The 27,880-nt window shown below is 37.6% G+C and overlaps 1 protein-coding gene across 2 annotated transcripts in view; it reads right to left on the reverse strand.

The window, feature by feature from the left end:
- Positions 1-27,880, reverse strand: part of tln1 (talin 1) — a 197,848-nt gene that overhangs the window by 109,353 nt on the left and 60,615 nt on the right. For both annotated transcript variants that reach the window (XM_051683214.1, XM_051683215.1), the window contains 15 exons: positions 26,643-26,740; positions 22,676-22,805; positions 21,114-21,266; positions 20,017-20,159; positions 19,711-19,838; positions 18,887-18,947; positions 18,403-18,507; positions 18,166-18,321; positions 15,179-15,280; positions 14,648-14,724; positions 6,558-6,738; positions 6,182-6,295; positions 4,016-4,124; positions 3,063-3,271; positions 2,390-2,488 (listed from right to left, as the gene is read on the reverse strand). In XM_051683214.1, coding sequence (XP_051539174.1) covers positions 2,390-2,488; positions 3,063-3,271; positions 4,016-4,124; positions 6,182-6,295; positions 6,558-6,738; positions 14,648-14,724; positions 15,179-15,280; positions 18,166-18,321; positions 18,403-18,507; positions 18,887-18,947; positions 19,711-19,838; positions 20,017-20,159; positions 21,114-21,266; positions 22,676-22,805; positions 26,643-26,740 — 1,865 coding nt within the window. The remainder of the gene's footprint in view (positions 1-2,389; positions 2,489-3,062; positions 3,272-4,015; positions 4,125-6,181; positions 6,296-6,557; positions 6,739-14,647; positions 14,725-15,178; positions 15,281-18,165; positions 18,322-18,402; positions 18,508-18,886; positions 18,948-19,710; positions 19,839-20,016; positions 20,160-21,113; positions 21,267-22,675; positions 22,806-26,642; positions 26,741-27,880) is intronic.

Consider the following 27,880-nt stretch of genomic DNA (forward strand, 5'->3'; position numbering starts at 1 on the left):
GCTTGTTGTTAGCCTAACTTGTATAAATGCATAATATAAACTAAAATTAAAATGCTGAACCTTTACCACACACACACACACAAAAAACAAAACAAAAAAACAACAACATTCGTCTCAGAATATAAAATCTTTAATTTAGACGGAGAGAACAGTGCATTGTATGTTTACCAGGGGTTAGGAATGACCCAAGGTTAAAGGGATAGTTCACCCAAAAATGAAAATTCTCTCATTATTTACTCACCCTCATGATATCCCAGGTGTATATGTCTTTCTTTCTTCACCAGAACACATTTGAAGAAAAACAGAAAAATATCTCAGCTCAGTAGGTCCTTAAAATGCAAGTGGATGGTGATCAGACTTTTGAAGCTCCAAAAAATACAGACAGTCAGCATAAACGTCACCCATATGACTCCAGCGGTTAAATTATTTCTTCTAAAGGGACACGATGGCTTTTGGTGCGAAAAAGATAAATATTTAAGTACTTTTTAACTATAAATCATCGCTTCCGGTCAGCAGCAGTATGTGCAAGTGAAGTAATCGTGTTGCCATGTTCATGCGAGAACTGACGCACGTGAGTCACAGCCGGAAGAGCAGCGCTGTTTACAAGTGAGTAGGAGAAACGCTACAGTATCTTGGTTAGTTTTGGTTTAGATCTGTATTTGTCGGTTTCTTTACTCACAATGGTGCGTTTGTGTGCTTATACTGGTTGTCTCAACCGAGTGGAGAATGTGAGGTTACGTCTGTATCATGGCAACAAGAATACGTCACACAACAGATCGCTTGGACTCCACCCTCTCGTGAAGCCTAAAAGAAGCGATGAGTTAAAAAGTACTTATTGATCTTTTCTGCACCAAAAGTGATCGTATCACTTTAGAAGGCATTAATTTAACCACTGGAGTCATATGGATGACGTTTATGCTGACTGTCTGTGATTTTTGGAGCTTCAAAAGAGAAATCTCAATTCACTTGGAATTTAAAGGACCTACTGAGCTGAGATATTTTTCTATTTTTCTTCAAATGTGTTTTGGTGAAGATAGAAAGTCATACACACCTGGGATATCATGAGGGTGAGTAAATGATGAGAGATTTTTCATTTTTGGGTGAGCTATCCCTTTAACAATTTTATCTGTGAAAAGCCCTTTCTGGGTGGATGAAGTTCCGTTTATGCATTACATACGTAATGACCGTGGGTGGAGTTTGCTTCATGTGTTACGGAAGACCAATCTGTATAGTTTCACATCCCTTTCTGGTATTACAAGTATTAGCACCACTGTCAAAGTTAATCGATTCTGTCTCACACTAGTTTCATGCTAATACTGTATGTGGAATGTTTCAGTATGATGTATATACTTTTAAAACAGTGTGATACATGTATATTTCTAATGCATGGTGCTGTACAATAACCCATAGACATGGGCATTAGACTAAGGGCATTAGATGCATTTTCCATCCATTTTTACAAACTAAGAATTTATTTAAAATTATTTTCTGTGGTAAGGTGGTACTGTAACTGTCACAGATGCTGTCCATAGAGCTTAAGTTGAATGTAACTCAGAATATTCCTTCAAGACATTACTAATGGCTACAGTTCTGGTGTCTGTACACGCAACAATTTTATCATTATGAAAGTGAATTATGATTAAATAAAGATAGTTAAATCGTGAATATTTTCTTAGTCAAGAGTTTCATGCAGAGAAACCGTAATGAAATGAACGCCGAAAATATAGAGTCATAAGAGGCCGTCACCACACTTACACTCTATGATTACCACAGGATGGGATAAAAAAAAAAGAAGAAGAAAAAAAAAATAATCTTCTGTAATCTGTATATTTTTCTGGTTTTCCAGTAAAAATATCTAAAGCTAAATAATAATAAAAAAATATATTAATTAATCCAAATATATCTCTTAGGTTTATTTTTCTTCTGCCAAATAGCTTTTTTTGTTGAGCATTAATCTAGCAAAATTTAGTGAGGTTTGTTTAAGAAGATAAAAACTACTTATAAACCTTAAATCAAGATATATGAAAATAGAGGATATATATATATTTTTTTATTGTTTAAGTCAAATCTTACACAATTTTACTATTTTTACTGGAAAACAAAGATGAAAATAATGATTAAGGCATAATGTGACTGTCCGATACTGATTAAGATATACATCAAACTGTGATCATTAAATCATTTATTCTATAAGAATTACTATGTTTGATTAAAGACTCATTAGTATGACTGGCTGGTGAATATTAATTGCTTGTTACCAGCATGTGACTATACTGGTGAGTCCGTCTGGAGTTTGTGAAAGCTGCTGTACCTATAGACTGATGAGAACACAGGTTAATGAAGAACAGTGGCAGTGTGTTTAACAGTAGTGTGTGTGTGGGTGTCTCACCTGGAAGTGCTGATCTGCATCTGATTCTCCGATCTGTTGCAGGAGTTCACCACTAGCCTGACCAACATTTCCTGCCGCCTGCAGGAGGTTCTGACGTGGCTGAGAACACACACAGTCATATTGAAAAAACGTTATAACTGATGAATGAGCCAAAATTCTGCCATTTTGATATTATTGGCATTGGCCGAAAACTGTCTGCATGCTTAATTAACAGTGGTAAGTTTCAAAACCTTCTGACAGTCTTGGATAATCAATGGATAATAAACATAAACAATAAACATAATCAACTTCACACAGCGCTTTTTCATATAACAACAGTTCATAGTGACCATGTCACTATGAAAAAAAAAAAAAGCAACAGCATCATAAGTATAATAAAAGTAGTCCATATTACTTACGCACTATATTATTAGTTTTCTAGAGCCAAATCACAACAAGGTCACTATCAACATTTGTTTTATGGAAAAGAGCTGCTTAAAGACTCCTCAACATTCTCCATTTGTGTTCCACATAAAAAAATAACAACATACAGGTTTGGAATGATAGGGTGAGTAAATATTGACAGAATATTCATTTTTGGCTGAGCTTTCCCTTTATCAAACAATAACAATAAAAGCTGAGAACTGATTAATATTCCAGCAGTATTTGCTCAAAGTTTGTCTGGCAGTCTCACCTCAGTGTTGGAAGGTTGGGCGGTCTTGAGCATGTCAGACACGGCACACGCCAGATTCTTGGCAGCACCCAGCAGCTGTTGGCCGTTTCCTCCCTCGTCCTCCATGAGTGCCGCCAGCAGCTTCACACCCTTTGACATCTCCGTCAGGTTAGAGGAGATGGTGGTGACGGCACAGCCCACAGCGGTGTAATCCGTCTCCGCTGGGTCACCTGACAGACAATGTCAGTGAAAGAACACATTCGTCATATGACCAGACTGTGAATTGCACAAAAAACAAACAAAAACGCTATTGTATAAATACATCTCCAGTAATGGGTGTCCCTGTTGCTGATCTTAAATCATACACTTCATTTACAAACTCACTGGAGAATCAAATGGACTCTCAGCAGATGAGTGTGCTGAGCTAATGACCCTGCCAACCCTCCGACAACATCCAGCATGTGACCAATAAGCTGCTTCTCACACTGAAGAACTGAAAAGCCATTGTCCTGCACGCAACTCATCCAAACTTTTGCAAACCCAAAAGCCATATATTGCAAATGCTGATTGTTGTCTATTGTAATTGTGTTACTTTTGAGTTTTTTGTGGTTCTCCTATATTTAAATCAGTAATCAACAGTCAGTGCTTTTTAAAAGAAATCTTTCAAATTTCACTTACAAGAACATAGATATTCTATGGCAATACGTGAAGGAGCAAATATGCATTCAAAGGATAAAGCTATTCCTTGAATCGAATGCTTATTCAGTGTATTTAACTGCTTTTTATGTACACGGTGCACCTGTTCTTATGTTGATGAGAATAAGCAAGAAATGTTTCTTGTTCTTAATAAGAGTGTGAACAATAAAGACAGCTAGTGGGACGCTGCCTCAAACAGCCAGGAAAAAGAACGGAAACAGACATAACATGGTATGTCTGACTGGATCAAGTGTTCGTAAGAGTGTTGTAGACTTCACCTGCGGTCAGATTGACCATGGATGCAGTTCCTGCAGTGATGGCGTCCACCTGAGAGTGAATCTCATGTTTGGACTCGTCCATTTTGTTCTTTCTCCAGGCCTGAGATGCCTAAACATCAGACAGAGAGAGAGAGAGTGTGTGTATTAAAAATACTGGACTGCATTCATCTATCGATTTGTCGAATGCACCTCTCAGTAGATTTCCCAGAATTGGAACGCCTGTCATTCACAAAGTTCTTGGCATCCCCCAGCCACGGCCGCCGTCAGGGAGGGACAACCGGGAGCGTTGTCCCGGTCCCTGTAAAGCAGAGTGCTTACACATTTTGGGGATATCGACCTACGAATGGTTTGCATATAGTTGAGAGCATACGTTTGCATCCCCCTTGCAGAAACTATATTAAATAATCTATTAGGTAGAATATATTAGACCTAATTTCTATTACAACTGTGGTAGTTGTAGTTAAAGTTTTTTCCTTTCATAACAAATACTATAATTTATTATTATCAGTATTAATATTTTAGAAACACTAGCTACAATGACCTAACCACAGTAATGAGGAGTCATCTATGTTCTTACCTGCATGTGCTTATATGGCAGTGCACTGTAAGTACAAGTTCATAAAGGGCTTTAAAGTCTGGACCTCCAAAACTAATGGACACATTTTCCTCCTGTGTAATATATGTTCTGTTTGAATGATGTTTGATATTAGTAAATAAACTGGATAATACATATATATTATAGGCTCATATAAATAAATAGTCTTTCCTGTATCATCTTGACATCAACAACAAAAATAATGGCACTTATACTAGAAAATCATGAATTTTACATGTAAAATCTGGATCCTGAAACCAGTTGAGAACCACAGCCATAGAGGACCTTACTTTTATTCTGCCTTTATGTTTTTTTTTTAGAGCTTAAAAGTTTTGGAACCCACTGACTTACATTGACACATTACAAAAACACCATACATCCTTCAGTTTATCTTTGTTTGTTTTTTGCAGAAGACAGAAAGTCATACAAGCTTGAGATGGCATAAGGGTAAATAAATGATGAGAGAATTATAATTTTGGGGGGAACCATTTCTTTAAATGTAGTACACCAATGCATTTCAATTAGGCATGTACCGATACACATTTTTCACAATATATGATATGATGCATTGCCTCTAGGTACAATACAATCACCCACAAATGTTTCGCTCAAACTTAATCAACGATTCAACATAAATTTCTTTTAAATCATAAATGCCACAAAAGTGTCTGACATTGGCAACAGAAAGTAGAGCTCTATAATAAAGTAACTTAAACAACAGCACATCATTTATTTTGTTTGATTGTGAGAAAAACTAATATGAATTCACAATGTTCATGTTTTTCTTGAGAAAATTAGTTCTACACTGAAGTAATTTATATCTGTATTGCACTTTTCACAATACACAGAAGAGAATTATACGTCTTATGTAATTGCGGGTTTCATGTCGGTTTGTTGTCTGTTTTTTGAATAAGCTGTTTTTTTTATAGTTATGAGTGTCTTGTTGTGCATGTCACGCTCAGTATCGGCTGGAAGAGGCAGCTGTTAAACTTGTTGCTGCTGTTTCCACCTCACAAATCCACCAATTTGCACAGTGATGTCGGCATAGATAAAATGATGTCGGCATAGATAAAATGACATTTGATGTACTGTAGAACCAGGACATGACACTGTTGTTTGGCAAATTCAACAAGCTGTACCGCTACAGTACAATCTACATGCCGACTGCCATCGATCTTCTCGCCTATGTACTGTAAGTGTGTTGCTCTGTATCCTGTGAGCACTCAGCGCTGCCTCTCCGGGGAGGAGACTGTTTCACAGCTCTCAATGTTGCACTGCTTGGTTTTAATTACACTATAATGTGTTTGTTTATGTGTCATACAATACATATGGTATTGAATCGTGAGCGTCATATCGTACAATACAATAAATATGATATGAGATTTTTTTTACACCCCTAATTTCAATATATTCTAACAGTACATTAAACTACTGTAGATTTACAAAGAAAAGACCCTTGTATTTTGAACTATCAAATATTTAACTATTTATCAATAGCATCTCAAAAAAAAAAAAAAAAAAAAAGTTTAAAAGTAACAGAGAGACACATGTATATAAATAAAGCATCTCACCGCATCAGTGCCCAGTGGAGGCAGCGTGTCAAACTCCTCGAGAGAGGCTTGAACCGCCTGTACCGCCTGCATACTGGAGTTAATGGTGCCAGTCAAAGCCTGCTGAGCTGAAGTCTGCAACACATACACAGTACATAATACACTTACATCACTGTACAGCCCATACTGAACATCATACAGAGAACAGCAAAGAGAACACAAACACCTCATCGTATATTTATATCAAGAGTAGAGCCCATCCTTTGTTTCAAGAAGGACTGAATGTGTTCTGAAGTTACATTGCACAGTTCTTTGATGCATAATGGAGGTGGATATCTGCTTCACACATATCAAGGTATTTATATGGCAGTAAACTCATCAGTAGTGTGTATCTGACCAGAGGAGGCATGTGTCCTCTGTGCATCTGCCCACTGGTGATGTGCTGTTTGGCCTGAGGCATGGAGCCCATCTGGAAGCTCTCTGGACCCCCGGCACCGGAGCGGATGATGGCTGGTAGAGCCACAGACCCCGTCTCCACCTTCCCGACCTTATTAAACTGCTGCTGGAGAACTGTTGACCTGAAACACAACAGAAATTATGCAAGATTCAGAACAAAACTGAGACTTACAGCAAAACAAACAGCTTTATTACATGGCTGAGAATACAGCAACTGTATTTTTATGATTCGTGACATTCAGTGGCCCCAAAAAGCATTTGGAAAATTAAGCCACACTTAAAATGCAGGAATGCCACTGCATTACATATCAAAATATCAAACCAATTGTGTTTCTTTCAGGTTAGGTTTTAAATAATTTAAGTGAAATATACATTTTTGTTTTTCTGCTCAACAAATTCAAAATAATGTCTAAATATTTTCTCCTTGTTCAATGTTGCACGCAAGTCAAACATTCAGCACTAGGGCTGCAACTAACGATTATTCGAATGATTATTCGACTATTTGGGCGATTATTGCAACAATTAATCATTAGCTCTAAACCGACTATTCAGCTTGTGCCCGACTTAAAAGGTTGTATTAAACGTGCTTGCGAACAATAAAGAGGACAAAATCATCTTTTAAAAATACCTCTAAATGACATTCACTGAATTAAAGGGAAAAAATACTTTTTATTATGTTTAATTCAGTAAAAAATTTCACTACAAAAAAATACTATTGTTATCAAGTGTATTTGTCTTTTTTCCATTTAAAATTCCTTAAAACAAGTTACATTTACTTGAGAAGTAACATATAAGATATTTAGACTTGCTTTTAGAGAATGTATCTTAAATATAAGTGTATTTTGTATATAAGTGTATTTCTTCACTTGGTTATACTTCTGCGAGTGCAGTAAAGATCAAATATACTTATATTTAAGATCTATTCTCTAAAAGCAAGTCTAAACATCTTATATGCTGCTTCTCAGATGAATGCATCTTTTATAAAGGATTTTTAGATATTTTAAAATATTTGTATTTTTAATACTACATTCTCAGATTTAAAAAAGAAAATTATTCTGCAGTATAGCTGCTAAAGTAAATGTATGTTGTTTTAAAGGAGTTTTAGATATTTATATTAGAAAACAAGCCAAAAGAAAAACAAATAAAAAATGTATTTTGACGCAGTGTATAATGGGGCGAAGACTACCCTCTCTCATCTTTTTGTTAACTTCAATCCATCTTTAACTAAAAAAAAAAAATTAAAAAAAATCTTATTGAAATCTCTCTTATTAATAAAGCTGCATTTTGCCAATTTTCTTCACGATAAGAAATGCACAGAGACATATATTATGATTCAATAAGTTGCCATCGCGTTATAATCTAGCTGCATTAAGCGTGTGCACTCGAGGGATGAGCGTCCTCGCAACAGAGTGTACCTCAGCCGGGTGCAGTTTCAATCTCTCCCCCTTAGATCGCGACACTTCGCACAACTCATAGAAGACTCATAGAACTCATAGAAGAGCACAGCCATTTTCAGATCTCTCCAGAGATGTTCAATTGTGTTCAAGTCTGGGCTCTAGCTGGGCCACTCAAGGACATTCACAGCGTTGTCCCATAACCACTCCTTTGTTATCTTGGCTGACCGCACAGAGAAATGCCAGTTTCCTTATTATTTTAACTTTAATAAAGCTATAACACATTAAATAGAACTGCATTAAAGATGTAACGCCGGGGTGTTTCCTTTTAAGACGCTCGACACGTAAGTTTTGCTTAAGCTGAGCGTCAGCTCTGGCTCTGCTTATTCCACAACAAGAGTGCTTCTGTATTTACTTATTTTGTATTTTTGCATTATAATTCCCTCATACTTTGCGATCGACATCACCTGAAGCTGTTTGGAAAGTTTAGAGTGCGTCTGGACCGTGAGATGTGTTTTCTTCCTCTCCTCAGTCAGGCGCGAGCTGCAGTGCTGCTCTTGTGTGCAATCATTAGATCATAGAGTTTCATATTATCTTGTTAAGTTAAGATCAAACGACTATTCGACAACACAAAATTTTGTCGACAATTTTTTATTGTCGACGTTGTTGATAATGTCGACTAATCGTTTCAGCCCTATTTGGCACCATACGTTTCTCATTAGGGGATGCATGTCCTTCAGCATTATACAGTGCATCCGGAAAGTATTCACAGTGCTTCACTTTTTCAACATTTTGTTATGTTACAGCCTTATTCCAAAATGGATTAAATTCATTATTTTCCTCAAAATTCTACAAACAATACCCCATAATGACAACGTGACAGAAGTTTGTTTGAAATCTTTGCAAATGTATTAAATAAAAAACAGAAAAAAAAAAAAATCACATGTACATAAGTATTCACAGCCTTTGCTCAATACTTTGTTGAAGCACCTTTGGCACCAATTACAGCCTCAAGTCTTTTTGAGTATGATGCTACAAGCTTGGCACACCTATTTTTGGGCAGTTTCTCCCATTCTTCTTTGCAGGACCTCTCAAGCTCCATCAGGTTGGATGGGGAGCATCTGTGCACAGCCATTTTCAGATCTCTCCAGATATGTACAATTGGGTTCAAGTCTGGGCTCTGGCTGGGCCACTCAAGGACATTCACAGAGTTGTCCCGGAGCCACTCCTTTGTTATCTTGGCTGTGTGCTTAGGGTCGTTGTTCTGTTGGAAGATGAACCTTCATCCCAGTCTGAGGTCCAGAGTGCTCTGGAGCAGGTTTTCATCAAGGATGTCTCTGTACATTGCTGCATTCATCTTTCCCTCGATGCTGACTAGTCTCCCAGTTCCTGCTGCTGAAAAACATCCCCACAGCATGATGCTGCCACCACCATGCTTCACTGTAAGGATGGTATTGGCCAGGTGATGAGCGGTGCCTGGTTTCCTCCAGACATGACGCTTGCCATTCAGGCCAAAGAGTTCAATCTTTGTTTCTCATGGTCTGAGAGTCCTTCAGGTGCCTTTTGGCAAACTCCAGGCGGGCTGTCATGTGCCTTTTATTGAGGAGTGCTTCCGTCTGGCCACTCTACCATACAGGCCTGATTGGTGGAGTGCTGCAGAGATGGTTGTTCTTCTGGAAGGTTCTCCTCTCTCCACAGAGAAACGCTGGAGCTCTGTCAGAGTGACCATCGGGTTCCTGGTCACCTCCCTGACTAAGGCCCTTCTCCCCCGATCGCTCAGTTTGGCCAGGCGGCCAGCTCTAGGAAGAGTCCTGGTGGTTCCAAACTTCTTCCATTTACAGATGATGGAGGCCACTGTGCTCATTGGGACCTTCAATGCTGCAGAAATTTTTCTGTACCCTTCCCCAGATCTGTGCTTCGATACAATCCATTCTCGGAGGTCTACAGACAATTCCTTGGACTTCATGGCTTGGTTTGTGCTCTGACATGCACTGTTAACTGTGGGACCTTATATAGACAGGTGTGTGCCTTTCCAAATCATGTCCAATCAACTGAATTTACCACAGGTGGACTCCAATCAAGTTGTAGAATCATCTCAAGGATGATCAGTGGAAACAGGATGCACCTGAGCTCAATTTTGAGTGTCATGGCAAAGGCTGTGAATACTTATGTACATGTGAATTTTTTCATTTTTTATTTTTAATAAATTTGCAAAGATTTCAAACAAACTTCTTTCACGTTGTCATTATGGGGTATTGTTTGTAGAATTTTGAGGAAAATAATTAATTTAATCCATTTTGGAATAAGGCTGTAACATAACAAAATGTGGAAAAAGTGAAGCGCTGTGAATACTTTCCGGATGCACTGTACATCATATTTTAACATAATTCATGTTTTAAATGTATTCTACCTAAATACTATTATTTTCAAAATATGTGTAAACCAAGTGATGCACTTCTAAGCAATTCACTTCATTGAAAGTCTGTAATCTGATTACAAGTACAGAGCGGTTATCTGAGTTACTTTGTAATTTCAAACCAGTCTGACCATTCTCCGTTGACCTCTCTCATCAACGAGGCATTTCCGTCCAGAGAACTGCCACTCACTGGATGTTTTTTTGTTTTTGGCACCAGTCAGAGTAAATTGTAGAGACTGTTGTGCGTGAAAATCCCAGGAAATACTCAAACCAGTCCGTCTGGCACTAACAATCATCCATGCGACAATCTAATCAGCCAATCGTGTGGCAGCAGTGCAGTGCATAAAATCATGCAGATATCAGTCAGGAGCTTTAGTTAATGTTCACATCTACCATCAGAATGGGGAAAAAATGTGATCTCAGTGATTTGGACCGTGGCATTATTGTTGGTGCCAGATGGGCTGGTTTGAGTATTTCTGTAACTGCTGATCTTCTGGGATTTTCACGCACAACAGTCTCTAGAATTTACTCCGAACGGTGCCAAAAACAAAAAACATCCAGTGAGGGGCAGTTCTGTGGATGGAAATATCTTGTTGATTAAACAGGTCAACAGAGAATGGCCATAATGTTTCGAACTGGCAAAGTCTACGGTAACTCAGACAACCGCTCTGTACAATTGTGGTGAGAAGAATATCATCTCAGAATGCTATACTGAGATGCGGGTTGGTGCTATTTTGGCGGCACGAGGGGGACCTACTGTACGTAATATTATGGGGCTTTTCTACTGCACGGTACAGCTCAAGTCGACTCGACTCTGCTCGCTTTTTGGGGGTTTTCCACTGTGGATAGTACCTGAAACTTTTTTTTAGCACCACCTCTGTCGAGGTTCCAAGCGAGCCGAGCCAATACTAAATGTGATGTCAAAACCCTGCAGATCACTGATTGGTCAGAGAGAATCGTCACTACCAGCATCACTGGATTTGTGATATGGGACATCAACTTGCTAGTTTTAAAGTTAGCAACAGCGACAGCAATATCATTTGTTCATACGACTTTCGAATTGTAAAAGAAATGGCTGTGCGCAAAACCACGCCGTGGTCAATAAACAAGGTGCAGACGTTCCTCTCGTTAGCGACGAACGAAATGACGTGAAATGAAAAAGTCTTTCAGGAAGTGTCTCAGCTGTTGGCTGCACACGGCTACCACCGGACCTACCAACAGTGTAGGGAAAAGTAAAAAAAAAACTTAAGTGACTACAGAACCTTCAAGGTCCACAACAGCCGGAGTGGTTCAAACAGAAGAAAGTGGAAGTGGTTCGACCAAATGGACGCTATCTATAGCAATAGCAATGGGAGGGAGAGTGCCCTGGACTCGCCGTTATTGGAGTCCACGATGGAGGATGGTACGTTTTGTTACGTTAACTCTATATTCTGCTTGAAAGCTTCACATTATTTAGTTGACCAGCTACTGGAAAGCTTACTTCTAAAACAACAAGGCCAATTTAACTGTTACACATGTGTAAAATCACCATGCAACAATTGCTTTATACAGCACAATGAAATAGTAGCTAACAGCTAGCGGTCGTGTTATTGTTTATGGTCAGTAATGTTTGTGTCGTGTTTAAGATGATGTCACGGCAGTAGAGGTGGGGCAACTATGATGATCAGCCTATAATCCCACCCACATTGAGGCGGCACTAAACTGCAGTGGAAAAGCAAGTTCAGAAAAGTAAAGTGAGCAGAGTCGAGTCAAACCGTAACGTGCAGTAGAAAAGTGCCATTAGGCAGGTGGTTTGTGGCTGTTGTGGCTGATTGGTGTACTTCTAATTATATAGTGTTGTTCACACACAACACTTGCTTCTAATGCAATGACATTCTGACATTTTAAGTGTAACACCCTGAATACATGGGACATGAGCATCGCTTCAAAAACCTCATTCACACTGGGCTCTCATCCCGGGATATTGCAGGTAACAATGCCGGGGAGCTATCTGTGTGAACGCAAGCCAGTGCCGGAATGCCAGAACATCAGAACCAAGTAACATTGATGGGATCAATCCCGGAACGTGTCTGTGTGGACAAAAGCAAAGCCGATACCATATGAAGGGTGAGTGTGTTTTTAATATAGACTACAAGTAAAGAAATTAACGTTCCCATTGTAAATATCAGTTAAATTAAAAATAAATCGGCTACGTTTACAGCTTAACCAACCTGACGTGATAAAATGCTTTTTTCATTCAGAGAGCAGCACACCGAAGGTCAGAGCTTGAACTTTATTTCACCCTCATATATGGTGCGGTTGGAGTCCGCGATGTAGGACTACTTTGGGTATTTAAAATGTTAATGATGGTTACCCAGTTTGTAAATTGTGACGAAAAAAAGTGCAGTGTCATGCAGGGAAATCCAAACCTAAAGTACAATCTCCGTGAACATCATTCCACAGAATTTGCGAAGATATGAAAATATGGTTGGTATAGGCTAATTAACTACAGACCCCCTTACATAAGAAACACAACCAGATACACAGTACAATTGTAATGATTTGTAATGACTAAATATTGCTTTTTTTTAGTAGACCAACTTGCCGCAGACTGTTTGTTAATTTATTTTCTTAACCCTAAAAAGGGCAAGAACATTACGATACAGACAATTTATTATTTGCTATTTTCCAACACATTAGGTTCCAAATAATACATTTTTGTTTTTCACCCAAATTGCTTTTACTTTGATTTCACAAAAACATTACATTTGCCTCGATGCTTCTCAACGCTTATTCAATAACAGTTGGCATACAATGTTTATATTACTAATAAGTTTTATTTGTAAACTGTTTTTTTTAAACAGAGTTTAAAATACAGAAAAAAAATGGAAGTGCTATTGCAAAAAAAAAAAAAAAAAAAAAAAAAAAAAACACCAACAAATAAATTGCAAATGAATAGCCTAATCATTTTTGTTTGTAATAAATGCCTGAAGGAAAAAAAAAAAAAAAAAAAAACAGTTTTACATTGTCGATGAAGTTAGTTTTCTTTATTTTTAGGAGGGCCCTTTTAGAAACTAACTAAATAACAAGTGCAATTACTGAATCGAAATTTACTATTGCAGGGCAGTATTATTAAAAATTATTCTTTTTTTATATTTAATTTATCTATTATTTTATATTAATAATATTGCAATGCACATTAATACCGTGATTTATTTATTTATTTTTACGGTTATCACTTTAACTTTCAATCTTTATTGTCCTTGGGAGGCATTTCAGTTGGTTGACAGCAGCCAATAACACAATAACAATTAACATTGAACAGTACAAAAATTATCTTATGAGTGGTTTATAAAAGTAGACCTAACTGCCGGAATAAAACCAATAAAATTGGCTATCATGCAAATCTCATACAGGGACCAGGGAGCTACTCGCCATCCACGCAGACGATGAAATTAACTGTCAGTTTAGTTGTACCATATGCAATTTATTTGTTTACAATAGGATAAAAGACTTCTCAAGAGAAATGACGCGGTTATCAGTAAACTCAAGACGCTGTACATTAGACGTCACATTATTATTATTATTATTACTTTTGTCTTTACGGGATTGTCCCGGGATGTGTCTGAATGCAAACACAGACTATGGGAAACCTGGGCAGTGTGAATTAACAAAATCTTGCAGTGCCAGAAAAGGTCACGGAACGATTTTTCTGGGATCTCTGTGTGAAAGGGGCTAAAAGCAAATAGATCACATTATAATCAATAAACGGTCTACAGTACGTTTACATTTGAATCTTTTTGCCATGATTTTTGTTTGTTACACATTTAAATAACCTCTGACTGCTACATTAAAGCCAGCTTGTGATGCTTCTTGGTCTCTGGTCTATTAATTTCAATAACCTTTTCTTTCTAACCACATTTTAACACAGACTGGGCAATAATAACATTACAAAAAAGCAAATGTTTATACCAGTGAATTTCCATTGAAAATAAAGTAGGATACAGGTTATTTTCCCATTTAACCATTGCTGAAGTCTTCACGAGCTCACAGCTGATTGGTCCGTGCTGTCTGCATGTCATTTACAATGTTCACTTCAATGCGCCCGGTGCAGACAGAGTGAAACTTAAAGTGTCCAAAGACATTTTGGGGCCACCGTATGTGATATTGAGAGTGCATGGGATAATACCATCCTAAACTCCAACACACTGCTATGTGAAGAACCATGAAAATGAGGCTTACTTTTTAGGAGACACAGAGTCCTCCAACATGGTTGATTCCTCATCTCCCTCCAGGCCGAAGTGATCTTTGCTCTTTTTCTGCAGATAAAGAGGTTTTCAACTAAGGTGAGTTCAAGGACCTAAAAGAAGCACTTTGTTGTCAAAGCAGATTGTCTTTCACGAGGAGGGTCAAATGTCAAAGTTTGGTGAGGAATTCCTTTCACTCCAGAGAACCAGCAACAGCAATTTGACATGGACATGTTACATGGCCATTAAAAACAAGACAGGTATGATTAAATGTCTTTTTAATTACTATGCTCCATCAATATGTCTGAAATTGTTGTAAACATCAGAAAGAAGAAAAAAACAGTCTGGGCTTGATGTTTGGGCTTGATGGTTATTAAGGATGCTCATGTCAGAGTGCATTTCTTATTTACAGACCATTGCAAAACTCCGGCTTCCCCTAAAATGTCATCAGAAATTAGATTACTCTTGTGGGTCCAATAAATTTGCGAGATCAAAAATAACCTTTAAATTTTTTTAATAAAAATACCTTTTTGAGAATAATGTCGATGTAACCAGCGATAAGTTGCGCAATCTGTTCTCCTTCAGTGGTTTGAACTGAGTAGTAACCATCCTGATAGTCTCCAAAGTCCTGAAGAAACATTGTACATATCAATCAAACATGAATTATCCATCATCGTCTTATGTTGTCCTGCAACGAAGAATGCAAAGGATTTATATGGTATCAGGGACTCATGGTTTGGCTGTTTAGGTTCAGCAGTTAGCCCCTGTTGGTAGATGCCATCAATATTCATGTGGGCGAAAAGCATCTTTCTCCATTGACGACCAAATTCGGCTCAGGTGATTGACTCCAAAAAAAAATTCTGGAACTAAGTGCCCCTAAAGCAATGATGGCAGTATGCAAAGTGCATATGGAGTGCAGCCAAAGTCTTTTTTGCAAGTCAGTCCACTCAGTGGCCATCTTTGGAACGCTCTCGGGCAGCTATTTTCTATGAAAACAAGTGGCATACAAGTGCAGCTCCAATCTAGTTGAATGGGGAAAGACCAAAATCTCCGAAACAGTTGGGCAAGATTACAATCAAAGAACATATTTCAAATCAGCAATAAAATCAACAACTTTACCTCAGCTTACGCTGAAAAAAGTAATTTTCCCGGCTTGTATAGCATGCTCAGGAGTTGATTGACAGGCGTTGTCTGTAACTAAAAGATGATTGGCTCTTTTATCTGTAATGCAGGATTTCCTTTTCTACATCTGATGACTGTTGGGTGTTCCAGTTTCTGCCAATCATTTTAATAGAAGTGACCCATCTCTGCTAAATAGTCTCTGGTGCAACGGACATTGAGATTAATGGGAATGCAAACAGATATCTCTCACCAGGTATTATTGACTTATTTGGGTCACAGGGAAGACATGAGGCACCACAAACAAAATCAATTTAAATTAAATGATTTTTTATAAAATAAATAAGTCTTAATGCAGCAATAGGCATAAATCGCTCAAAAGTTGATTAGAGTATTTCGGTCTTGACGTGACGTGTTTCCACCTTATTTATCAGCAAAACTCTCGCAATTTTTTTCATATTATACATTTTTTAAATGTTACATTTGTAAATTTACAACATTATGCTTATTGTTATATTACCCTGGAATTAGTTTTAAAAAAAGAATTACCACTGCTGCAAGGGGGTTTCGATTACAGCTGCTGAGAGAGTGACAGTAAATTTGGCATCTTCTCTCATCTGACTTGCTTAATACACTGCTCTCAATTTTTTTTCCTCTTCTGGAAAGTCATTCAAACGTAATAGTGGATTTTTTTCTTTTGGTCTTGGAGCAAATGGGTAAGTGAAAATAATATTTGCTGTGATCTCCCATTCACTCCCATTCACCACTGTCAAAGTTTACCCTGCAAATGATTACTTCCGCATTCCAAAGCCCGGAATGTGAAAAAGGTCTATTGCAAAGTTCTTCTGGCAGGCCTTCCAGCATGTACTCTCAAACCTTTGCAATTGATCCAGAATGCGGCAGCGAGAGTGGTCTTCAACAAGCCCAAGAGAGTGCACGTAATGAAATTGCACTGGCTGCCAATGGTTGCTTACGTTAAGTCCAAGGCATTGATGCATGCCTACAGAACAACCACAAGCTCCACACCCCACTATCTAAACTCACTATTTCAGACTTATGTGCCCTCCAGAAGCCTGCATTCTGTGGGTGAATGGCGCCTCGTGGCACAAAATCATTGTCCCGGACCTTTAACTTGACTGTTCCCAGCTGGTGGAATGACCTGCCTAATTCCACCCGAGCGGCTGTGTCTTTAACCTCTTTCAAAAAACAGCTAAAGACACATCTTTTTCATGAAAACCTAACCCATTCATACTAACGCACTACCTTCAAGTTCTTAAAAAAAAAAAAAAAAAAAACAATTTCTTTGCTATGTGTACTGATTATTGTTGCCCCTTTTATTGGATGAATCGCTTCTATTGTTCTCCTCATTTGTAAGGCGCTTTGGACAAAAGTGTCTGCTAAATGAATAAATGTAAATGCAAATAATCATTCAACTTAATTATCAAAGGAAAAAATACTTTTTGAGATAATTCATTAAAAATTAACTTGGCTCAAAAATCTGAGCGGGCACATGCCCCCTTAAATGGGCATGAGCGTCTGTTGGGTAACATTTTAACAAATGTTAACTACAGTGCAGCAGGAAAATAAATCATCATAAAGATATTGAGCATGTCTAAGTGTGTACTTAAAGAAGCAGGAAGAGGATGGAAGAATGATTCAAGTAATTAATGATTTGGCTTTACAGTGATCAATAAGTCGGACAGCCATGACTAAAGAGCTGTCAGTAGATTGAATGCTGCATTACTGCTGCGCTTCAGCAAGCATTAACAATCTCAGATCAATCTCTCTCCTGACTCTGGTGTTCAGACCTCTGGTGACCCGACAGGAAAAAGCTGCTTGAGCATTTCCCCAGAAGAAAACATAAAAATAAGTACTAACATGTCCAATCAATCAGTTTTTTTCTATTACATGAATGAGGAAAAACAAATATAAAAAGCTTTGCAGAGCTTTTACATTCCTTCATGTGTATGAAAATATTCATAAAGGTTCAAAAGCATTTTGTATCATGAATTAACAAATAATAATATTTTAACAACATTTATTCATCTTGATTAATGTTAGTTCATAAAAATACAATTGTTCATTGTTAGTCAATGTTAGTTTATAATGCATTAACTACTGTTAACATATTCAACTTTTAACGAAAAACATTTATTAGTTTATGTGGAAATTAACATTTAAGTGCAGTAAAAGTATTGCTCGTTGTTAGTCCAATTTAACTAATGCACTTAACTAATGTTAAAGAATACATCTTTATTGTAAAGCGCTACCAGCGTTTTGTGCCAAATCCATGGTGTCAGTTAAATTCAAATGCAAGGTATTCTCAGAATACAACTGTCTGATAGAAAACACAGCATATATACTTCTATATTCATTATAAAATGTGATTATTACCAAGGTGAAGCTCTTTGGAGAGGCCGCCCAGCGTTTGATGTTGGTCAGACTCCATTCCTGAATCACCTCTTTAGTCTTCTCATCTACTCTCATCACACACTCTTTAGTGATGCCCAACAAACGAGGGACCAGCTTATTCTTTCCTTTCATTTTTTCCTGTAAGGGCATTTACATTACCATTAATGCAAGAAAGCAGGATGACAGTGCTGTTCATTGATAATAGAGTGAAATGTTTACCTTGACCAGAAAGAAGGACACTCCATATGTTTTGAGAGATCTGGCGAGTTTGACATAGCTCACTTTAGCCTCAATCTCTGTCATGTTCTGGCAGTTTTTGTGTGCCTGTGAGGGGAAAAAATGTGTAAATGAAAAGTGTTTATCATTAAAATTTAAATCAATTTTGCTTTGTCTTTGAATGGTCAAAACACACAAGTTATAATTGGCAATGTCTATACTGATCAAAACAAATGATGCACCATAGTACATTTTGTTCTATTCACAATTCTGAATAATGTGAATTCTACAGCTCAGTTCCCTACAGCTCAGTATTTTCATACTTTTGTATACAGTATTTTTACAGACACATGTCATAAGATTAACACATGTGAGGAAAAACGATTTTGCCATAATGTTTGATTGGGTTCCTGTCTAATATTATGTTTTCAAAAAAGGCCCTTCCAACAGAAAACCTGTATCTCAACATCATGCTGAAACGTCTCACCTGGAAGATCCTTTTCTCACCCTTGTTCTTGACATACTCTTTGGGCAGGAATTCCTTCAAACTGAAAGAGACAGAGAGGAATCAAGACCAAACAATTGTAATTTGTCTTGCTGGTTAATGAAGCAGTAACTCACGAAAATGGTCAAGAACGTGTGCAGCTCACATTTCACCACAAAATCATGAGGAAGAAATAAGAAATTACCACCAATGTTTTTTTTAGCTCAACCTATAGTGTGAGTTTGGGGTGTGGCTACTTGAACTAGCCGTTAAGCCAGGAGAATATGAAAGTCCATGGCAGACATGTTATAGAGGAAATTAAAATTAGCTTTGCCAAAATTCAAAGACTTGCTAAAAGACAAAGAGACAGAGAATGGAGTAAAACCAGAGTGAACATTTACTAGTTACCAAGAACTATCCTACCTCTTGTGCTAGATCCCCTGCACGCCAGCTGCCGTTTAATACGGCGATGTTACCAGATGAGCCGATTCCTCGGCAACACTTTCTGTCCGGTGTGTTTATGTTATAGTGGTCTTGTTTATAACGACATTAAACGCTTATCACCTTTTATTTAGTCTGGCCTATTTGTTCATAGTGAATGAGAGAGCACGTAAAGGCATGATGTGTCTGAGGGGTGTTGGCAAAGGTTGTTTGAAAACATACTTTATTTTTGTAATTCTGTTTGGTGCCACTAGTAGTGCAGAAATGACACACTTCACCTTTAAAATAAACTATACAATTTTTGGTAAGTGATGCATCATAAAGCTTGTAAGCAACAAAGTAACTAAACATCAGATGCAGGTCAAATAAAGATGTGAAGAACTTACTCAAGGAATCCAGGTTTGTGTTTGGATTCGTTGTGGTCTCCAAACTGGATCTGGCACTGGTATCCAGCAAACTCGCAGGCCTTATCAAAGGAGACGGGGTGCGAGCCGTTCAGAATGTCATCACGGGCCTGGAAGAAGAACATCAATGCATCTGAATATGAACAAAGTGAGTGTCTTGAAAGATCCAGCCTGAGAGATACAATTCACGGCAGCAAATTAATGATGTGAGATGTGATGAAATGCCCAACGCTGTGTAGTTATATTCAGTTGATGAATGACCTGTAGGTCATATTTGCTTGTCTTTACCTGCACATAGAGCAGGTTGAGCTGTACTGGGTCTCTGGAATCCACATTCTGATCCGAGTAGAAGAACTTCCTCCTGAGCAGCAGCATCTCTGACTCCTCTACACCCTGTTCTCTCAGTGTCCGCCCGTGATCCAACCAATTCACTGAACATCCATCAAAACACAGCTTTCACATCAGCACCAGATTCATCCAAATATAAACTAGCAGTCAAAGGTTTAAACACATTTGACTGAATGTGTTCTCATGAAATTAGATGTAGACTATATGAACTGTGCTTTTGTGTGAACTTTTTAACAAAACGACAATTTTAATATGATTTTTTTTTTTTTTGGTAAGTTGTGCAGAGTTGTTATCTAGACAAAGGGCGGTTACTTCTAAGGAAAACTTGTTTTGATGACCTCAGGAGCGGTGCACCAGCCATGCGAAAGTTACAACTTCTTAGCCTCTTTCAACACATACAAAATATATAGGATAGTAAAATGAATAAATGTCAATTTTAATACACTAAATAAAAAATAAATGAATATAATTTTTTTGTCTCTTATTAATTTTAGATATTGTTTCTGAACATTATTGTTAACGTATTTAAATACACTACATACAGGTATTTATTTTTTACCACTGACAGTAACGTGTGACAAAAAAGGTTTGAACATTAACCATAATAAGATAACACTAAAATGCACAGGTTTTCAACACTTCTGTTTACAAATATGAAGACTGCTTATTGGGTAAATACAGGTAAACATAATTTTATGTGACTACGCATTACTTTACGGAGAGCTTACAACCTGACAACTAAGTCTTGTGTTAAGAGCTGGTGGTACCACCAAATGATGCACTTAGTTACTAACTAATTGGTAGTTGCTAAGTCCTTAGTTTGAACTTTACGTTCCAACTTTGAACTGTAAGTAACACCTTATGCACAGCTGGCCCAACACTACCCAAGTGTTTAGGTGTATAATACAATATTTGACAGCTAGTGTCTTGTCAACAGGCTGAGAATATACTGAATGTATTTTACTGCAAACCTCTTAAAGTAGCAAACAATATGCATCTGTATTTGTTGTATTAACAGTAAGCAAAATGTGACATACACTCGTCATCTGTGTGAAGTTTCTGTTTAAGTTTCTCCATTTTCTTGTCATCTCTCAGGAGGGTCTTGTCTTTCTTTAGTGTCCCGGTGGTCTCTTCCTTCTTCTCCTCTCCCATGTCACGCACCAGCGAGTACTCGTCATAGTTTGTGATGCCTGAGAGACAGGGAGTGCTTTCAAATCTCACTGTATTTAAACTGCTTCTCAAGCATAATATTATTACAAATGAACCTCTAAAAGCCTTATTACATTTATTTTCTTGTATTAACATTTATATTTTACTGGTATATCTTACTCACCAAAATGCCTTACAATAAAGTGCACAAATCATGTTAATGGCAACTAGACTTTTAAAAGTGTTGCTTGCTAATGGAAAAGTCGCCACCACAATACAAGGGTGTTGGAGGTGGTTGCCAGGGCATTGTTAGGTGGTGGCTTACTGGCCCAAATCAAAAGGGCCTAATCGCTTGACAGTAACAGCACACCTCTCCTTAACAAGCTGCACAATATGAGGTATAATTTATGTACGTAACAAATGTTACACCTGCCCCGAAGCTCTCCCTTGCAACATGGATGAAATGCAGGGCTGTAAACATACACTCTTAGATGTCGAGGCTCTTTGTAGCTGCATGCTTCACATTTCCTAATCTTTCAGACTGAGAGTTTACCCATTAAATAGCACCCTCGTGTGTATGTAGCAGGCCCTGCATGATAAACCACCAACTTACCTTTCCTTTTTTTATTTACTTTTCTCCCAATTTGGAATACACAATTCCCAATACTTAGTCACCTCAATCCGGGTGGTGGAGGACAAGTCTCAGTTGCCTCCGCTTCTGAGACAGTCAATCTGCGCATCTTGTCGCGTGGCTCAATGTGCATGACACCGTGGAGACTCGCAGCACAGGAGGCTCATGCTACTCTCCGCGATCAACGCACAACTTACCATGCGCTCCACTGAGAGCAAGAAACAACAATCGCGACCATGAGGAGTTTATCCCATGTGACTACCCTCCCTAGCAACCAGGCCAATTTGGAGACCTGGCTGGAGTCACTCAGCAAGCCCTGGATTCGAACTCGTGACTCCAGGGGTGGTAGTCAGCGTCAATACTCGCTGAGCTACCCAGGCCCCCAAACTTACATCTCTTTAGTTTCTTCTAAAACAACCATTTTTAGTTTTAGTCAACAAAATTGTTAATGCCTGTTAATTGGCTAACCATCCTCATCCCGAGTAGTAAAGATTAATATTTAGGATTAGGGAGTTCAAAAAAAATCCTAACCTTGATTTTGAGTAACAGTGATGCTTAACTTAGCAAACACCACTAACTAGCAGTGTTCTTGAAGAAACCATGCTATTCGATGAGCATTCTCTTGTAGATGAAGAAGAACAGTGGTCAAAGCACTGAAACCTCTGGTAACCCAGTAATGATCCAGACATTAAACCAGTTATCCATGTTTGATATAAAATAAGCTCTGAGCCAGAAATAACTAAAAAGCAGCCAGAGTTGAGATTCCACTTTCAGGACTGCTTTCTCATATGATCAAAGCCATAAATGGCACTAACTTACCTATCCTGGCACAGATGGTCATTAGCATGTCACTGACGATTTTAGAGTCATCCACCATGACGGTTTTAACAGTCCCGTCCAACATGCGGATCTTCAGAGGTCTCTGTTTCTTCTTGTACTCCAGAGTGTCCTACCAAACACACAGATGTCCATGACAATGTACATACTGAAGATAAATAAGGTTGATTTGCACTATTCTGTACACACACACAGTTCGGTAATTTATGAGAGTGCCAACCGCATTCTACAACCTAATTCTCTGCCGAAAATTCAGGCAGTAATAACCACATTTTCATAAATTCCATGTAGTGTGTACAGAAATGATCTGAACAACTAGTTAATGACATGATAAACAAACATTTGATATATGCCTGTCTTCTCCTGACACCAAACGTGTTAAACTGGTGGCATCCATGTTTCTTGTTTACAGGTGCGAGACCCTGAAGCATTGCTGGTTTTCACTCCCACAACTTTGCAGTGTGTATGCGGCTCATATGATAAAGCATTTATAAAAGCCAGTATCTTACTCACACAGCTGTTACGCATCTATGTTAGATGTATTTAGGGACTGGTTATCAAGCCCTTTACAATCCATACCAAAAATGTAAACACATTCAATTTAGGGCTGCACATGAATTAACCCTATGAAACCAATAAACTAATAAACTATTTAGGAGCACTTGTATTAAAATGAATGGGAGAAATATGGCAGATGTAGAAAAGAAAGTCCTTATAGCTTTTTTAGCGTGACCTGAGCTAAAGCAGCACAATATACTGTATAATGCTTATTTGAAATATGTTATATGAGCATAACCTTGATCAACTGTTTTGGAGATTTCGGTCTGTAGAAAGGAGCCATACTTTTATGCCGCTTGTATCCATAGCTGCCGGGAACGTTCCAAGATGGTGGCTGAGTGGACAGACTTGCCTTGAAAGGGACTTCATTGACATATTGTTGCAATATAAATTTTATTTCAATATAATTTGTAAAGTTAATGGAGATGTAGAGAGCAGAGAAAAGACTAAAAAGAAAAGACAGCACACTTACGCTTTACTGATATTTTCTTATCTATAAATGTTATCAATCCAAGTCAAGTCTTTCAATTTCGCAAATCAGCTTGTCCTAACAGCAAGCTAGTAGAGTTTTTAAACTTCTCAAGAGCGAATTAGCATGCGTGACATCCGAATGGAGCGAAAAAGGGAGTCCAATAATAACTGAAATATACAGTTTGAAGAAATATTTGTTGTTGGAAGTTAAATAATGAACAATATTTAATTAAAATGGCACATGTAATGCCAACAATGCAATTTTTAAAAGAACAGTAATGAGATTATTACAGAGTCCTTTTTTAATTTTATATATAAATATATGTTCAGAGTAAGGAATTGGTGTGTTTGTGCACCTGTTTACAGTTTGTGCTTTTGTTTTTCTTTAATATTATTTGTCATTTAGTGATTTAAATGGTCCTCCTGCTTTCAAACTGTGGACAAACAGTTGTTTTTGTTTAGATTTGATATAATGTGTAAAGCTATCTGCAATTTATGTTGTTACATATAGTATGTTTTATATTGTTATACTGCAAGGTTTGTATTTCAAACTAATATTTTTAATTTTCTACACACAATGTATAGAATATATTCATACATTACTTCATAGCCTTTATTTGCACATTGGAGGAGAACATTAGGACAGATAGGAAAATTGTTTTTGAAATTAAATTCAGGAATTAAAATTAGGCTGTTATCTGATTAATTGATTAATCAAAATATAATAATAATCAACATATTAATCATGATCAAAATAACTGTAGTTGCCACCTTAAAGCCTACCATTGTAAATAAAACTTCACCTTATTGCCCTGGCCATTGCGACTGATGTTTATCTGCCTTTGGACGGCTTCTTATGTTAGTCCCAGACATGGATCACAAAATAAATTGGGGGCTCAACCGGGATTTGAACCCGAGACCTCTCACACCTGGAGCGAGAATCATACCCATAAACCCATTCATCGATTTATCTTAAAATGTGATTTTAAACATGTAAATTGTTAATTAAGCCTCCCTTTTGTTTAGACTGCATCAATGCTGGATTAGGGCTAGGCAACATGTAAGAAATATTTTCATGATAAAAACATATCACGATATCCGATTACATCGTCAACCCCCCTGCACCCACTTCTGAGCCTGTTATGTAAACATGCTACCTACGTGACAAAAGTAATAAGTAATACAAATAAATAGAATTCAATGTTAGCCAATATAGGCATATTTATTGATAACATTTGAATGAATTTGCAGTGCAGGACCAATTAGAGCAAACCTAATAGCTTATTCTAAACAGAATTCACAGAGTAAAAGTAACCAAATGTAAGCCACCGTACTGTCTGTACATTATTGAAAATTATCTAATTATGTAAAACAGGTAAGTCAAGTCTATGGAAAAAATAAATAAATGTGCTAAAATCACCCAATGATTTTCTACAAAGTATGACAGCTGTTCGGTTAGGAAAGTTTGCCAACAACAGTTTAAAAATAGCTAGGATAGAAAAAAATAGATCTATGAGAAACGTAAACCTAATATATCGTCCTAAAACATGACATCCAGTCACAGAACAAAAGATGAACTTGATGAACTGGCAGGGTAAAAAATAACGTGGAAAATAAAGGCATACTTTGCCTACAATCCCCATTTACTACTTATTCAGAGCATATATTTTTATTTTACATGTCAACGTAGTCAGGTGAAAGACGATTAATCCATGAACTTGAAAAACCCCGCTCGGCTGAAACAGAAGCGGACAGGTGTCACATATTCCCTGTTTTTGGTATTGACTTATGTTGAAATTCTTGTTTAGTTCCCATGTTCCTGTTTCCTGTTAGTTTGTAGTCCTTTTGTAGTTTCATTTTATGATTGGTTTTCCCCTGATTGTTTCCACAGGTGTTCCTTGTTCCCTTGTTTGCCCCTGTGTATTTAAGCCCTTGTTTTCCCTGTTTCCTTTGTCAGTCTTCACATGTATTGTCATGTTCTGTACCTGGTTCCCTGTGTTTTGTTTTCATTTTATTCTGAGTTACCGTGTTCATCTTCCGTTTACATTAAAAGCTGCGTTTAGATCCTCACTCCTCGTCTGCCTCGTTACAACAGGCATAAATAGCACCTTTGGTAGAGCTTGGACAAGCGTTTGGTCTACCTGCACCACCACCACTTTGTATACCTCCATTACAGAAATCTGCCTTTTAAATAACTAAATATTTATTATATTGAAAAAGTAACATTAACATGACAATAATTTGAACATAGCCTTTGTAAAAATATAAAGCAAAACTTGAATGTGTAGCGTAAATAAAATATTGAAAAGTTTAATGGGGAAATAACAGAGCAGCATCGGTACCTTTTAGTTGACTAGTTTCGTACATCTCTGATCTTTAATGCTTTTAACATTTTAATAATTTAATTAGAATCTACAAACATAAGTGCATGATAACTACTGGGATACCATTTAATATATTTGGCAACTTCTCAGCTACATGGTTTGTCATTTCCTGATATTCTCGATCATCGGCTGTCAATGAGTGTTGCAATAGATGGGATTGTCAGATTTCGTCAAAATCCGATTGCATCGTCCTATCGCCCTGCCCTTTGCTGGATAATACTTTTTACAGAATGTTGAGTCATATCACTTGGAAATGTCATTGTTTTCTGGCTTCAAGTCTATTTGAAAATAATTTAAATTGATTTTGACAGTAGTCAGCAGCAGTTTGACAAGGTTAATCGCATCACATATCGCCATCTCATTATATGTGACATGCGATAAGTTTGTCACATCACATTTTCCTCCATATCGTGCATCCATAATTCAATATGAGATCACTGAGTCACCTACAAGAAACAGCTTGATAAACAATTCCCCATCATTTTTTTAAATAGGAGGATAATATATTTGTTTAAAAAATAAAATAAAAGACTCACTCCATTCCTCAGCATGTAGTAGTCCAGTGCTTTGCCAGCCTCCAGCCAAATGCCCTTCTTTGGGTCCTCATCTGACAGGAACAGCCCATAATCACTAGCTACAAGAGCAACAGAAGAATTTGTTGGGGTTACAATCTCATAAGAGTGTCAAGAACATGTCCAGAGGGAATCTACAGACTTTTCCACATTTTCTGCACTGATTTTTGGGGAAAATCTGAGCCATTTATCCAAACGCAAAAAATTTGATGAACTTAGCTGATAGTAAAGCACTCTTATTTGTAGCTGAAAGCATAGTCAAATTATACAAAATACTTAATAAACAAAGTATTGTGGGGGATGTGTAGAATTTTGTGAATGACAGGTGTTCCAATTTTACAGAATCTTCAGAATCTACAGAGTGTATTATGAGTGTTGTTCCAAAATAAGTTTAATGTATAAGACAAATATACAGTGCATTCAGAAAGTATTCAGACCCTTTCATTTTTTTTTCACAATTTATGTTGCAGCCTTATGCTAAAATGCTTTAAATTATTATTATTTTTTAATTCACATCAATCTTACACTTCATACCCCATAATGACAAAGAAAAAACAAGACTTTTGATAACTTTGTAAATTTATTATAAAGAAAAAAACTGAAATGTCACATTGACATAATTATTCAGACCCTTAACTCAGTAATGTTGAAGCACCTTTGGCAGCGATTACAGCCTCAAGTCTTTTTGGGTATGATGCGACAAGCTTTGCACACCTAGATTTGGGGATTTTCTGCCATTCTTCTCTGCAGATCTTCTCAAGCTCTGTCAGGTTGGATAGGGACCGTCAGTGTACAGCCATTTTCAGGTCTCTCCAGAGATGTTTGATTGGGTTTAAGTCCGGGCTCTGGCTGGGCCACTCAAGGACATTCACAGAGTTGTCCCTAAGCCACACTTGCGTTATCTTGGCTGTGTGCTTAGGGTCATTGTTCTGTTGGAAGGTTCTGTTCGGCCCAGTCTGAGGTCCTGAGTGCTTTGAACCAGGTTTTCATTAAGGATATCTCTGTATTTTGCTGCATTCAGCTTTCCTTCAACCCTGACCAGTCCCCCAATCCCTGCTGCTGCAAAACACCCCCACAGCATGATGCTACCACCACCATGCTTCACCATTGGGATGGTATTGTGCAGGTGTTGAGCGGTGCCTGGTTTTCTCCAGACATGACGCTTAGAATTGAGGCCAAAGAGTTCAATCTTTGTTTCATCA

The sequence above is a fragment of the Myxocyprinus asiaticus genome, chromosome 42 (assembly GCF_019703515.2).
Source record: "Myxocyprinus asiaticus isolate MX2 ecotype Aquarium Trade chromosome 42, UBuf_Myxa_2, whole genome shotgun sequence".
Lineage (NCBI taxonomy): Eukaryota > Metazoa > Chordata > Actinopteri > Cypriniformes > Catostomidae > Myxocyprinus > Myxocyprinus asiaticus.